The sequence below is a fragment of the Leucopleurus acutus genome, assembly GCF_964270905.1.
Source record: "Leucopleurus acutus genome assembly, chromosome: 17".
Taxonomy (NCBI): domain Eukaryota; kingdom Metazoa; phylum Chordata; class Mammalia; order Artiodactyla; family Delphinidae; genus Leucopleurus; species Leucopleurus acutus.
The window spans coordinates 29,579,343-29,595,569 of record NC_139159.1 but is presented as its reverse complement, the minus strand read 5'-3'; the positions used below and the strand labels follow the sequence as shown (position 1 = coordinate 29,595,569).

General features: G+C 38.6%; 1 protein-coding gene across 1 annotated transcript in view; it reads left to right on the top strand.

Moving 5' to 3' along the window:
• CNGB3 (cyclic nucleotide gated channel subunit beta 3) overlaps positions 1 to 14,615 on the top strand; it is a gene marked incomplete at both ends in the record, with an annotated part of 148,181 nt that extends 133,566 nt beyond the window's left edge. The window contains 5 exon segments of the mRNA XM_082858993.1: positions 11,281 to 11,427; positions 11,664 to 11,755; positions 11,758 to 11,837; positions 13,214 to 13,288; positions 14,355 to 14,615. Coding sequence (XP_082715119.1) covers positions 11,281 to 11,427; positions 11,664 to 11,755; positions 11,758 to 11,837; positions 13,214 to 13,288; positions 14,355 to 14,615 — 655 coding nt within the window.
• Between the last annotated feature and the right edge of the window lie 1,612 nt (positions 14,616 to 16,227).

Here is a 16,227-nt window from a genome sequence, read left to right as displayed (position 1 = left end):
GCGGTTCTAATTTTTTGACAAATCTCCATACTGTTTTCCATAGCAGCCATGGGGAGTTTTTACCTCTGCCCATATAGGTTTCCCACCCCTTTAACCTAATCTCACCTACTTTCAGGACTTCTTTTTCTCCATTATAGGGACCACCCAGGTCTCCTTGCTATATTCTCTAGTTGGACTACATTCCTATCTTTCAGAACACTTACCTTTGTAATCATGCACTTGCTGGTGCATTTATTTCTTCAGTGTCTTTCTTCCTTCCTCACTAACTCATAAGCACCAGGACTACAATGTATGGCTGTGCCAGTTGTGCTCTGCATCAGGATGTCCAGGCAGGGCCTGGGAGAACTGGAATGCAGCCTGCAGTCCACTCCTGAGCATGAGCCCCACTGTTACACTTCCCCTCATGCACAGGTGCCCTTTACTTTGCGAAAGGGGGCATTTTTCTGGCCAAGCTTTACACCTATAGGACTGCATTTGCCCAGAGAGGCTGTATTTTTCCATTTTGTACACAGACACAGTCCCTAGCAGACACCACACCCGATCTGCACTTGATCCCCAGCCCTCAGGGGAGTGCCTGGTACACATAAGTGCCTAATAAATAGTCATTGTTATAAATAAATTAACGTAATTATCTTCTATCTTTGCAAATGTACTAATACACATTCATTTTTGTCATGAATATGCATATTCAGCCTTGTACCCTTTTTGTCAGTTTTTATTATTAAGAATAGGACTGCAGGCTTCCCTGGTGGCCCAGTGGTTGAGAGTCCGCCTGCCGATGCAGGGGACATGGGTTCGTGCCCCGGTCCGGGAGGATTCCGCATGCCGCGGAGTGGCTAGGCCTGTGAGCCATGGCTGCTGAGCCTGCGTGTCTGGAGCCTGTGCTCCGCAACGGGAGAGGCCACAACAGTGAGGGCCGGCGTACCGCAAAAAAAAAAAAAAAAAAAATAGGACTGCTACGTTTATCTTTGTAAGATCATTTTGCTTTTCTTTTATTTCTTTGAAGTTTATTCCCCAAAATGAAATAACTAGGTCAAAAGGTAGAAACATTTCTATAACTCTTGGAATATATGGGCAGATGATTTTCTAGAAAAATTGAACCAATTTAAGATACAACATGCAATGTATAGCTATTTTTCTCTAGTACCATTGATATTACCTCATTATTCTCAGTTGGTTTTGCACTTTAATAGTTGTTTTAATTTGCATTTCTCTAAATAGTGCTTAGAAAATAATAGGTCCGCAATAAATATTTGATAAATCAATTAATTTTCTCTGGGCCTATTTATTTTCACAAACGTGATCATATTTATTTTCTGCGTTTCTTTCTTTGTACAATATCCTTTTTTCATCATATATAACAAGTTATTGGGCAGAATTTTGGCAGTGATATATGTTTTAGATAGTCTGGCTTTTATTTAAAGTATTTAAGTTCTGACTTTTCACCAGCTATATTGGTCAAATCACCCATTCTGCATATTTAACAAATATTTTCTCTATACCATTGTGAAAAGGCCAAATATTTTGAAGAATAATTTTAAACCTCTTTGTTCCCTCCAAACAATGTTTGCCTATTTTCCCTGAGTACTCAGTTTTCAAAATGAGAGTACCAAGGTAGACTTTTAGTTTTTTGGACTATTTTAATTCCATATTCTTATTCTTCATCAGAATAACTCTGTTATTCCTTCACCCACTACCCTGCCTTTCCTAAAAGACAGAAATAGTAGATACATTGGAAGTATGAGCAGGGGTAAGAAGATTGATAAATATTGAGGGAGAAAACTTTTCATTTCCATTTTTTTCTGGCTCAATCCTGTGCATACTACCTGTGTTAAAATATGTGTTTATATTTTTCACTACCTTCTTTAATATACAGTCTCTGTTTGTGTAGCATTTTTTGCTTAGAGCAGAAAGCAAACCTCACCTAAGTTTCACAATATTCCTCTGAACCACTACATTATCAGTACCATTGTTTAAACATGTATTCAAATATTCTCAGGACTCCTCCTAAACTGACTTCATCTGGTGACTCTAATTCTATGAAAATCAAGGCTCTTTACCACCATTTGGAATAGCAGAGAGGGAGTAAAGAATCTGATTGTCAGACATTGGTAGAGCTTATCACGACCAGCCCAACTGGCTTCCTCCTTGATTTTTCTAATATCCATGTGCAAATCTCTATCATTAGAACAATAACAATGGCTTCATTAGCAGCATTAGAGTTTAGGGTGTAAAGAAAAGACTCCATGACTTGAAGTCAGCTCTGGTCTTGGATTTGAATTTCTGCAATGAAACTTGTAAGTATTTGTTCTGGAATAAGTCACTTCACTAGATTCTGGACCTCAATTTCCATGTCAGTAAGTGTAGGTAAGAACCTACCTCACCAGTTTCATGTGGTCATTAATATATGACATTGTTAGCTATTTTGACCCCAAAGAAACACATAGTTAAGCTAGAATATTAGTTTGTTTGATACAGTAATTTCCAGCCAGAGTATCATATATCCTCCTGGGTACTTGATATAAATAAAGAGGGCAAGGAATAAACTGTGCATGTTATTCCTTTTTTCCTCTCCTTCTTTAGAATTTTTACCTAGATTCTTCATCGATCATCCACTTTTTTTTTTTTTAATAAATTTATTTATTTTTGGCCACGTTGGGTCTTCATTGCTGCTTGTGGGCTTTCTCTAGTTGTGGAGAGCAGGGGCTACTCTTGGTTGAGGTGCACAGGATTCTCATTGTGGTGGTTTCTGTTGTTACACGGGCTCAGTAGTTGTGGCGCACGGGCTCAGTTGCTCCGCGGCATGTGGGATCTTCCCGCACCAGGGCTCGAACCCATGTCCCCTGCACTGGCAGGCGGATTCTTAACCACTGCGCCACCAGGGAAGTCCTGATTATCTACTTCTTCTAAGGTCAATTCAACTCTGAAATCAAGACTTCCTGGGGGAAAGAGGACTACACGTTTTGTATCTGTGAAATCTGAACTCTTTAACTCCGATAAAAATCCATACATAGAGATTTTTCTCAAAAATCTAGGTTAACATGTGTTGCCTTGCAGTGGTTTTATGAATATCAAAGTATCTGCAAAGAGCGAGCAGTCTGGGCAGAGGTGACACGAGAACATCCTCTGATATTTGCTCACCCACAAAAGTTTTGTTAGGATTTATATTTAGTGAAGTGGTAAAAACTTTCAAGCAACAAAGTGTTTTCCAATAACACTGAAAAGAGTAAAAGAATATCTCATAGAAGTCTACACAGGTGACCTAACCTCCTGCACTCCAAATATAATCCAGTTGGAAATTTGCTTAATGAGAACAGATATATGAAGTTGTAATCTCTCACTCAGCATTGGATGTGATTGATCTTCTTTCCATAGATAGTATTCAGAGTTAGTTTTATTTCTATTATAGGAAACAATTCTACATGAGAGTATGCTTTTAGACAAGAAACTTCTTCATTTTAGGAAACATTCTCATTTTTTTACAGTTATCAAAGCATTAATCATTCTGAATTGTGTTTATCTGTTTAAGAAGTCTGTCTAGGTTTGCATCCAACTCAACAACAATGCGCTGTGTGGCTCTGGGTGAGGTCCTCAACTGAGGTTTCATTTCTTCATCAATTAAAACAGAGTAATAATAATACATAATTACCTCATAGGATTGAAAAGCATTATACGTGTTGATACAAAAGAGAACTTAGAAAAATACCTGGCTCATAGTAAGCACTTAAAAATATTAGCTAGTAATACTACTATTACTAATGTTATTATCAATATTTGCTAGTCGACTAGACAACCCTCGCCCACGCTTATCCCACTCCTAGATTACAAACAGCTTGAGGGCAGATTTTTTTTTTATTGAAATATAGTCGATTTACAAATATTGTGTTAGTTTCAGGTATACAGCAAAGTGATTCAGTTATACATATATGTGTATATCTATATTCTTTCTTCGATCCTTTCCTGTTATAGTTTACTACAAGATATTGAATATAGTTCCCTATGCTATACAGTAAATCCTTTTGTTTATTTTATATATGGTAGTATGCGTCTGTTAATCTTATACTCCCAATTTATCTCTCCCCCCTTTCTCCTTTGGTAACCATAAGTTTGTGTATTATGTCTGTGAGTCTGTTTCTGTTTTGCAAATAAGTTTATTTGTACTAATTTTTAGATCCTACATATAAGTGATATAATATTTGTCTTTGTCTGACTTAACTTCATTTAAAATGATAATCTCTGGGTCCATCATGTTGCTGCAAATGGCATTATTTCATTCTTTTTTATGGCTGAGTAATATTTCATTTTATACATCTATATCTATATCTCATCTTCTTTATCCATTCATCTGTTAATGGACACTGAGTTTGCTTCTATGTCTTTGCTATTGTAAATAGTGCTGCTATGAACACTGGGGTGAATATATCTTTTCAAATTAGATCTTTTCTCTTTCCCAGATATATGCCCAGGAGTGGGATTACTGGATCATATGGTAACTCTATTTTTAGTTTTTTTAAGGAAACTCCGTACTGTTTTCCACAGTGGCTGTACTAATTTACATTCCCACCAACAGTGTAGGAGGGTTCTCTTTTGGCTTGAGGACAGATGTTAATCATCTTTATAGCCCCAGAACTTGGCATCGTATCTAGGTCATTATGGAGTATGTTATTGCCACACACTTCTAATTTATCACTAATTTCTTTTTTTCCTTTTCTTTTCAATTTATACAGTGAATTCCTTATATGCTTCTGCATGATTGGCCTCCAAAGTAAAATGGTCTGTACAATCTCAAACTCATAGAAAAAAACTATTTATCAAAAGTCCAGCTGAGGAAGGTAATGTTTAAGAGGATGATTTTTCTCTAGATATTCTAGATACCACTGAAAACAAAGAGAGAGATGAGTATCTGATATGCACTGTACTGACTGCCCTTCCCACCCACAGCATTGCTCCTATGGAACTGGACTTTGCAGTGACACACAGCCTTTACTGAGGACCACATCACAAACAGTGCTGGCAAACTTAGTTTTGCATCTATAATAGCATATGAACATGTTGTCCACCAGGTTACATGGTGGCCTCTCTACTAAAGCCCTTCAGCATATATTTCTGTCTTAAAACTAAGAATCCATCGATTTTTATGGTATAAGAGACAAAGCCAAATTCGAAGCCCTCTTGTAACAAAGTTTGCATTTTTGCATGAACCCCATTTTATGTTTCCATTCTTGTTTTTCTTCTGCTCTTCCTTTCAACTTATGCTCTTTCGTATTCTACTTATCCTTGTGAGTGCTTTCTGGATAAACTAGCTTTGTGAAAAAGGGCTGTGCACATTGTGTTCCAGTCACATTATAGTCTGTGTATGCAGTGCACAATTTATGATGCTGTATGTGGCAGCCCTGGAAAAAAGCTGGAAATGAATGACTGACTAGGGACTATCTGAATATTCTAGCTCTTTCTGATATATACACACAGAAATGTATATGTATATGTAAATACATATACATTTGTTTATATGTATATATACATTTGTTTATATGTATATGTGCACATGTACATATTATATTTATATGTATGTACTATATGTATACTATATGCAGTAGGGATCACCCAATCCACTGATGGTCTGAATAGAACAAAAATGTGAAGAAAGGGCAAATTCGCTCTCTCAGCTTGAGCTGGCACATCTATCTTCTCCTGCCCTCAGACATCAGACATCAGGGCTCTTGGTTCTGGACTTTCAGACCCAGACCTCGACTTACACCAGAGACTCCTCTTTCTCCCCTTCTCAGGCCTTTGGACTCAGACTGAATTACAGCACCAGCTTCCTGGGCCTCCAGCTTGTAGATGGCAGACTGTGGGACTTCTCAGACTCCATAACCACCACAACCACATGAGCCAATTCCCATAATAAATCTCCTTTTATATATATCTGTATATGTCCTATTTTTTCTGTTTCTCTGGAGAACCCTGTGTAATAAAATTTATTATACTTATTGTTAGTTGTTACAGTTACATACCCCAAATTAGGGTTTAAGACTTCTCAGCCAGGAGTTTTACCTAATTACACCTTCATAATTGAATGTCAGCGGTCTATAAACACTTATCTCTCGGCTTCCCTGGTGGCGCAGTGGTTGAGAGTCCGCCTGCCGATGCAGGGGACACGGGCTCGTGCCCCGGTCCGGGAAGATCCCACATGCCGCGGAGCGGCTGGGCCCGTGAGCCATGGCCGCTGAGCCTGCGCATCCAGAGCCTGTGCTCTGCGGCGCGGGAGGCCACAGCAGTGAGAGGCCCACGTACAGAAAAAAAAAAAAAAAAAAACACACCTATCTCTCCCTAAAGATAATCAGATACCTATAGTACAGAAGGTACTAAAAGGTGGTCTTGTTAATCCAAAAGAGAGATTAAGTATCTTGCTCAGAAATACACTTAATAAATGGTAGATTTCAACTATAGTTCAATTTAAGTTCTTTTAAATTAAACATTATAAATAAATAAATAAAATCGTAGCGTTATCTGGTTCCAAAATCTGTACTCTTTCCACAAACCATACCATGCTTTACTATTTTTCCTTTTGCACTACTTTACCTGCTGAATACATGATAGGCACTTAATAAATACATGATTGGAGTAAAAATTTAAAAGGTCCTTAAGTTCTTCTTTAAGGTCACAGCAAACAAAGGTGGACCTAGAATTAGAATCCATTCCCTTGTTTCCTGGGCCATTGCTCTGTTCAGTATTTTTGACCTGGGGACACTTACCATTAACCTCGGCTGTTTGTCCTCCAGCACGTGCTCTTTCAGAAACTATGTGGGCTTGGGAATATTTAGGGATCTTCTTACTAAGCTATTTAATGAGTGAAACTTTCCATTGGTGGAATGCTGGAGAAGCATTTTGTGGACAGGAGGGAAAAAAACGATGCTATTTTAAACACTGCTGAGAGTTTGGGCAAAATCCATCTGGCAGACAGACTATTTCTTCCGTTCAAAAACTCATCAAGCACTCCAAATGTGTAACCTGTAGGCAAGTTTAATTAAAGCTTGAGAAATCTCAAAATAACTTGACATTTAAATATGTTATTTCCGTTCTGCTCTCATAGTCTGACACACACAGAGACAGTCTCAGGTCCAAATTAAGCTCCCCAGTGCCATCCAGCCCTGCCTAACTACTGGATTGCCCTATGTCCAAGGCGACAGGAATGTGAATGAAATAGGCTCATCCAATCATTATCCTTCAAATATTAACATCCATTTCATATATAGATAGGCAGGAAGATAGGTAGGTAGATAGACAGATAGATGGATGGATGGATGAATGACAGAGTAAAATTTACTTCTCTTACTTAAAAAAAGGGCGAAGGCAGAGCTTGTCTTGGGGAGAACCTCAGGAAAGGAGATTCCATTTTCTCTTTTCTCTTAATCAATTATAATTCTTTTCAAAAAACTTCAGTGTTTGCCATACACATTTTAAACTAAGTTTACCTTCACATTAACACTATACCACTTCACACATAGTGCAAGAACATTATAACAGCCCTTCCCTACCAACCCTTAAGACACTGATATCATTCATTTCACTTATCCATATGCTACAATCACCCAATGCAGTGTTACTTTATTATTTAAAGTCATATTTTAGATCAATTAAGAATAAGGAAAATAAAAGACTTTCGTTTTACCTCTGCTTATTCCTTCTCCCATGTCTTTCACTCTTTATGTAGACCTAAATTTTTAATCTGTATCATTTTCCTTCTTCCCGAAGAATTTCTCTCAATATCTTTAAGGGTATGTCTGCTAATGTTAAAGTCCCTCAGTTTTTGGTTTTCTGAGAAAATCTTCATCTCCCCTTCACTTTTGAAGGATAACTTCACTATACATAGGATTCTAGGTTGGTGATTTTGTTTTTCTCAACACTTGGTATTTCACTCCACTCTCTTCTTATTTGCAGTGTTTCTGATGAAAAGTCCACTATAAGTCTTATTCCTGTTCCCTTATATGTATGGCTTTTTTCCCCCCTCAGCTCTTTTCAAGATTTTCTTTGTCTTTAGTTTATTACACTTTGAATATGATGGGCCTAGGAATGGGGGTGGGGGAGTATTTATTCTGCTTGGTATTCTCTGAGCTTCCCGGATCTGTGATTTGTTGTCTGTCATTAATTTGGAAAAGTTCTTGGCCATTATTACTTCAGCTGGTTCTTCTAATACTAGAGAATGATGTATGTTTATGTATATATCATATATATAAAATACCTTTTGAAAATGTCCTGTGGTTCTTGATGTTCTGTTCTGGTTGGATTTTTGGTTTTCTTTTTTTCCATTCCTTTTTTTTCTTTTTGCATTCAATTTGGGAACTTTCTACTACCTATCTTTAAGCTCATCTATTCTTTTCTTCGCCATGCCCAGTCTACTGATGAGCCCATTAAAGTCAGTATTCATTTCTGTTATAGTATTTTTTTTTTTTTTGAGGTACGCGGGCCTCTCACTGTTGTGGCCTCTCCCGTTGCGGAGCACAGGCTCCAGACACGCAGGCTCAGCGGCCATGGCTCACGGGCCCAGCCGCTCCGCGGCATGTGGGATCTTCCCGGACCGGGGCACGAGCCCGTGTCCCCTGCATTGGCAGGCAGACTCTCAAACACTGCGCCACAAGGGAAGCCCTGTTATAGTATTTTTTATTTCTAACATTTCCTTTTGAATCTGTCTTAGAATTTCTATCTCTCTGCTTACATTACCCATCTGTTCTTGTATGATGCCTACTTTTTCCAATAGATCTTTTAACATATTAATCATAGTTATTTTAAATTCTCTGTCTGATAATTCCAACATCTGTGTCATATCTCAGTCTGGTTCTAATGCTTTCTTTAGCTCTTCAGGCTGTATTTTACTTGCTTTTTAGTGTACTTTGTAATTTTTGTTGAAAGCTGTACATGATGTAATAGGTAGTAGGAACTGAGGTAAACAGGTCTTTAGAATGAGGTTTTATATTAATCTGGCTAGGAGTTGGGCTGTGTTTAATGTTTGCTGTAGCTGTAGGTGCTAGAGCTTCTAAATTTCTCTAGTGACCTTGTTTCTATCTCCTCTGTTGACTTTGGCCTTCCCTCAGTACTGCTCTTCAGAGAAAGTCTGCATTTTGCAGTTATAACCCAATGTTACCATACAGAAGCCCCTTTGGTATAGTGCTCAGGTATGGGGGAAAGCTCTAACTTTATGATTAAATCTAAGTCTTTTAATGGATCTATGTCCCTGGGGTGTGATCTTCACAGGTGTTTCTTATCCCCTTAGGCAGGAAGGCCAGAGGTGCCTGGGATGAGAGAAATGCCCTTCCTCCAGCTAGGATAAGACTCTGGTAATATTTTCCCCTGGATAGTAGACCTTTGTAATGGAGAACAAATATATTCTGGGTGTATTTTACAATGATTAATTATCCCCTTCTACTGCCCGAGCAACAAGCAGATCTTTCTTGGCTCTCAATCATGAGAATCTGCTGAAGTTTCTCAAGGTAAAACCTATAAAAGTATCAGTTTCCCCATAATTGTGGCCCTCAGAGTTTCTCCCTCTCTTGATAGTTCACTCTCAACGTACAGCAATTTGTCGAAATTACCATTTAGGTATTCCTACCAGTTACAGCTCCAAGGGCTTCTGTTCCAGGTAAGCAGGTTTGGCTGTGGCTTTCTGCATTCACCTGTCTCCCCAGATTTGGATGGGAGTCGACCCTGCAACTTCAGTTCTTTGACAGTTCTGAGAAAAGTCATTGGTTTTCAGTTTGTTCAACTTTTTCGTGTTGTAAGGACAGGAGTGACAACTTCCAAGCTCTTTACATGTCAGAGCTGAAACCTTATGTTAGTTTTTTAATGATTAACAGCCAGCGAAAATGTTCCCTTTTCTGCAACAACGGCTGGAGAAATACACATGGTCTGATATCAATCTTCAGGCACAGCACTCACGTAGCTTCTCACATCTCATTGCCCCCAAAGGCAGGGCTGTGAAAACGTGAACATTCCTATTGCCAGAATGCTTTCTCGGTCCCTTCCACCTCTGGAGATTGTTTTTTATTAATGTGAGCCTTCTTTCTCCATTTCTAAATGGTTGACTCTGAGAGACTGAATCTCGTGTTACCATCTCACTGCAGAGCCTGTAGTGTTTTTTTTACACATTTGAAATGTGTTTTTTCTTGTTTTGCTTTCAAAGACCAACCCTTATTTTCCGGATTATTGGTGAATGACAGAAGTTATATTCATTTGTTTTATTCACTCGAGTGTTCATTTATTTTATAACTATTTATTGGTTACTTCCCAAACACAAAATGCCCCAGCTATGTCCCTGAGAGATATAAAGTCCAGAATTCTCTAACATTCCAAGTGGGAAGTTGTATGAGAATGACTATACTACAGAGCAATTTATGATACTGAGAAAATATTTGATCTGGGAGTTACATATAGGAAGAGATTAAATTCACCTAATGTAACCAGGGTATCATTAAGATTTGATGTCAGAGCTTGATCTGTCAGAGTCCAGACAAAAAACTGAAGGTACACTTAAGTAAGTTAACTAAGAAGACTTTAATAAAGGAATTACTGACAGAAGCCAATCAAAGGAAATTAGAAGGAAAATCTAAGACTACCCAACAAGAGATGGTGATATATCTCGAAGCTAGCTACAAGGGAGCTGTTTCCACAGCCAGGCCTCAAGGGGACAAGGGCAGGGCACATTACCAGAGCCCAGAAAGAAATCTGTGGGAGTTGTACTTCCAGGAGATGGCCAGGAGCTGTGGATTTTGGTAGAAACTGCAGCCATTGCTAACTTAAGACCTGGCAGGGAAGTATGGGGGAAGAAACGTGCCAACTCCACTCTCTTCCTGCTTTCTGACTTCCTACTGGTATTTCCCATTGGCTGAACCCAAATGAAAATCCAAGGAAGCCCACAGAGGTCAGCTTCCTGGAGTGCAAAGAGGATCGGGAAGGATGAAAAGTTAGTCTGAAAGAGCAAATGGAGGATACCCAGTCCAAAGAGAGTCTGCACTTCTGGAATCTGGGAGGAAGAATCTCCCAGGGCTCTGATGGCTACAAGGCCTTGATTTGAGGTGGGAGTTAGATGCAAAATGCATTGAAATCTGTTGCCACTTCTATTGCCACCACATCTTGACTCTCTCTGCACACTCATCTGAACTCTCACATCCAGGGAATGATCTCTGAAGCAGTATAAATGGTTCTAATATTTGATGGTTTTTTTTTTAAGATTTTGGTGGAGGAAGATTGAAACTGGTGGCAAAGATTCATTTTTCTCTCTTACAGCCTTCTAGCAGCAAGAGGAGGAAACCGTAGAACTGCCAACGTGGTGGCCCACGGCTTTGCCAATCTTTTAACTCTGGACAAAAGGACCCTCCAAGAAATTCTAGTGCATTATCCAGATTCTGAAAAGCTCCTCATGAAGAAAGCCAGGTATAACCTTTAAAACCCCATTAGAGAGGAGTTGGTTTTACTTCGTAAAATCTAAGATGAGAACTGTGCTATGGTGGGTACAATCAACTTTACCCATGAGATACACTTAACAAACAACTGTTTATGCAGTTATACATTGAAAACTTCACAGATTAGGAGAAATGATAGTATTTCTGGTAAGTTTTTCCATAACTCTCACAGTGCTATCTGAAATGGCCTTTCTGTCTTGTCCACAGAGTGCTTCTAAAGAACAAGGCTCCAGGCACAGAGACAACTTGTCCAAATAAAGGACTTGCCTTTCTCTTCCCACCAAAACAAGAGACACCAAAAAGTTTAAAGTTCTCCTGGGAGGCTCAGGAAAAGCAGGTCTTGCAAGACTACTCGCACTGAAGAGAGAACAAACCGTTCTGGTAATAAGGCAGAGGGAAAGGAGGGCTGTAACAGAGACCACTGGACTAAAGACCAGACAAGCTCCTACTTTAATTCCATCTCAGACACTGGGATAATCTGGGTTCATCTAATGCAAATAATTAATACTTTATATACAGCACTTATTATTAGTTTACTGTATGCCTACATAACATCACATTTAATCCTCACAGGTTTATTATGGATAGTTTTAATGTATATATACATAAATACAGTCGACTCTCATTTTTGTGGATTCTGTTTTTGTGAATCTGCCTACTCACTAAAATGTGTTTGTAACCTCAAAATCAATAATTATGGTGTTTTGGGGGTCATTCACAGACATACATGTGCAGAGCAGCAAAAAATTTAAGTTGCTGGAGGCACATGTTCCCAGCTGAGGTTGAACAAGGAGACACTCTGCCTTCTTGTTTCAACTCTCACACTGTAAACAAGTGATCTTTTCATGGTCTATTTATTGCCATGTTTTTTGCATTTTTGTGCCTCTCCCCACACAACACTGTTAAAAATGGCCCCCATGGGGCTTCCCTGGTGGCGCAGTGGCTAAGAATCCACCTGCCATTGCAGGGGACACGGGTTCGAGCCCTGGTCAGGGAAGATACCACATGCCGCGGAGCAACTAAGTCCGTGTGCCACATCTACTGAGCCTGCACTCTAGAGTCCGGGAGCCACAACTACTGAGCCTGTGCACCTAGAGCCGGTGCTCCGCAACAAGAGAAGCCACCGCAATGAGAAGCCCGCACACCACAACAAAGAGTTGCCCCCGTTCGCTGCCATTAGAGAAAGCCCATGCAGCAACAAAGACCCAACACGGCCAAAAATAAAAACAAATAAATAAATTAATTTTAAAAAAATGGCCCCCAAGCATATCGCCAAAGCACCACCTAGTGTTCCTAAGCACAAAAATGCTCTGATGTGCCTTACAGAGAAACATGTGTGTTAGATAAGCTTCATTCAGGCATGAGTCATAGTACTGTTGGCTGTGAGTTCAGTGTAATGAATAAACAATATATATCAAATAAGGTGTCTCTAAACAGAAATGCACATAACACAAGGCTATGTATTGAGCAGCTGACAAAAATGTTGTAGCCAGAGGCTTGTAGGAACCTAAACCTGCATTACCCCTAGGAGAGATAGGTCAGGGTTTGCTAACAGTGTTTGTGGCAGCTTTACAGAACAAAACTACCATGAATAATGAGGATCAACTGTATATGTATAGACATACATATATACCTATAAATATATGACATTTTACCAGTAAGCCAATAAACATTTTCACTAATATTCATTCAATTACTATCACTAATGTAAAGTCAGAAATAACCACATAGATTGCATCCAAGCTTTTATATTATAGATGAAGAAACTAAGATCCAGATTAATGTATTTGGATAAGATCACAATCAATGATAGAGCAAAAGCTATTACTCGGGTATTCAGACTTCCACACCTACACTAAGCTGTCTCCCAATTCCTAGAAATGTCAAGAAACTCAAATGTTATTGCTTTTCTTTTTTTTTCATATTTCTTTGATTCTCATGATAAGCTTATGAGGGCAGATACGGAAAAACAGCAGGAATTCAGGTTTTCTGAATCTAGTCCTTATGCTATCTCTAAAACTGTAGGAAATGGGAGGCTGTGGTTCTTTCAGGAAATTGGTAAAGCAAATATTATAAAAGTCAGTCACACTCAAGAGACTAAAACTTGCCTCATCCTTTGCCACACACACAACACTGCAATGAAAATCAGTGTATACCAAATGCCTTATTTAATCGGCACGGAAATAATACTTTGTGTAAAAGGCTTATGGAGTTAAAGAACTATGTAAGTCAGTATGTTAAGTAAGGCTCTCAACTTTATATGTACACATTCATACCTGGTACAAGCTTCTCTCAAACTGATCTCAAGCATCACCAGTAAAGAGCATAGTATATTTTTTACTATGAAATTTCTACAGATGACACTAAATACAATAGGTTCTAAAGCCATATCAAATGCCCATTGGACAAATGGAGAAGACTGTACTAGGAAAGAGATATGAATTTCTCCCTGAAGTTCTCCCATGAACTTATGCAGGAGGAACACCAGAGATTCTAGAGTATTTATATGGTATTTGGTTAATACTTTTTTATTAAAAGATAAATATTTAAAATTTCATCTTCATAAAATAAGTAAATATTTAAAAAGCAAAGAGTCCTGAGCACTAAGTCTAATAATTCAGAGACCATGAGGGTCAATAGGAAGTGAATTCCTTGGTAGGGACAAAAACGTGACGTAGACTAACACCGAATTCAAATGTGATAGCTCAGCCCCATTCTCCAGCACATCAGAAAACTTAGTTAAATGATAGTCAATGGCAGACATGATTCCCTTATTAACTTAATTCAGACAGTCTTTGTCTTAGTGGTGATCCTTAGCTATTACATATTAATCAAAAGACTCCAATGTCCTTGATTATGATTTCAATACCAATTCTTTTCAATAACTGTTGCTTCTAGAAAAAAAGTGAAAACTCTGAAGGAGAAGAGGATAAAGGAAAAAAATATGAAGATAAAGGAAGACAGCCAGCAGAGAAACCACTTGAAACATCCAAATGTCGAACAAGTTCTATTACAGCAGAGGAAGCGCACCAGTCAATTAGAAGGGCAGTTTTACCCAGAGGAACTACCCGTCAATCACTCATCATCAGCATGGCTCCTTCTGCGGAGGCTGGGGAAGAGGTTCTGCTGATTGAAGTCAAAGAAAAGGCTAAGCCATAAATGTTTGATTATCTTTAGATACAATCTAGTTAGTTCCCAAAGAGATTGTAGTCAGGATGGTAGCTTAAACTAATGAGAGGAAAAGACCTTGCCGGGACCCTTGAGAAACCATAGGCAAATCCCTAGCTTAGTTTCTAGGATTTACCCTAGAGAGTGTGATCTTCTGCATTGGCAATAAGAAGATTATTAAAAAAACCATCCCTATTCTCCATTGTCATTAGCTTTGCACAATTGGTATTTCTCCTAATTGCATATAGTAGGTTATTTTTCTTCCGTTCTTTCTTGATGATGTTTCTTCTCTCCATTTTGATTAGGTTGGTCTTGGCTCTGAAATGATTCACTAACTTTTTCTCTTAATTGTGTGTGTGTGTGTGTGTGTGTGTGTGTGATTGTGTGTGTGTGTTAAAGTCTTGCATCGCACCGTTAGTCTTGGTTAAATGTTCCATGTATATGAATTTGTCTCTTACTTTGGGAGTATGAGATTTTAATAAAATGTCAAAAGTTGGGTGACTTTCATTCAAGGTAGGGTGATGAGTCAGTCAAGTATCAAATCAACCCAGCAGCTGGGACTGAAGGGAAGCAAACAAGGGAGCCGATGGATGTAAAACCCAACTTGCAGAGGAGTCCCCTGAAGAGCACTGCTGGTCAGCATTACTAACAAATCCACAAGCAAAATCACATTGCAGCAACATGTTGGAAAAACTGTACCCTTTGCTAAAGAAACAAACTTTAATATTTTCCCTCATATCAACTTAAAAGGCTCATCTGGCTCAACAGACTCAAACAGGAGGAATCAGATTGTCCCCATTTTCATGGAGGCTAAAGTGACATTTCTCAGAAACTTTTGCAAGCATTCACTTCAGAAGACGTCAGATTTGAGCTTCTTGTTTTCAGCTTTAGTAAAAAGTAACGAGGTTAGGAAGGCAGACTGTACACATGTCAGATTGACATATCCCTGCAATTTGCAGAAACTACATGTACAGCTGTTTACAAAATCTCCGAGTTAATTAAGTGCACTTTAGGAAGTTGTCCTCATGAATCAGCTAGCATTAGCATAATTACCAAAGTCTCAAGCTGTGAAGAGGCTAAAAGAGCCAGGCTGCTGTCAGAAGTAATAATACATATAGAATTCCATTCTGATAAATGCCCTTAGGGTATAATATTAAATTCTGTATAATAAGGCTATTCTAAGTCCCAGAAGATGGTCATTGTAACAGCACTTTGCAGAGTGTTTTAACAAATTATATTAGCCAAAAAGCCTACAACATAGATGCATTCAGCAAACCATGTAAAATTAATCACTAGAATAAAATGTATCATTTGGTACTCACCATTTTTTAATATAGTGTTCAAGTATCACAGAAACATGACAACTTTTACAAAAGGTTGGGTGGTGTTTTTCAGGATTTAAGGGAATGGAGAGAAACTGTTAAATAGTGTTTACTTTATAAATGGGAGTTTATCAAGAGTGATTAGAAGAGCCAGAAAGAAAAGGTAAAAATAGGGCCTGAAAAAAGTCTGATAATAGGAAAAAAAAAACAAAGGAGAAAAGTCCTGAACTTGTGAATAATATGTTCTCTCCTTACATTCTATGTTCTTCCCCTGTCATTTA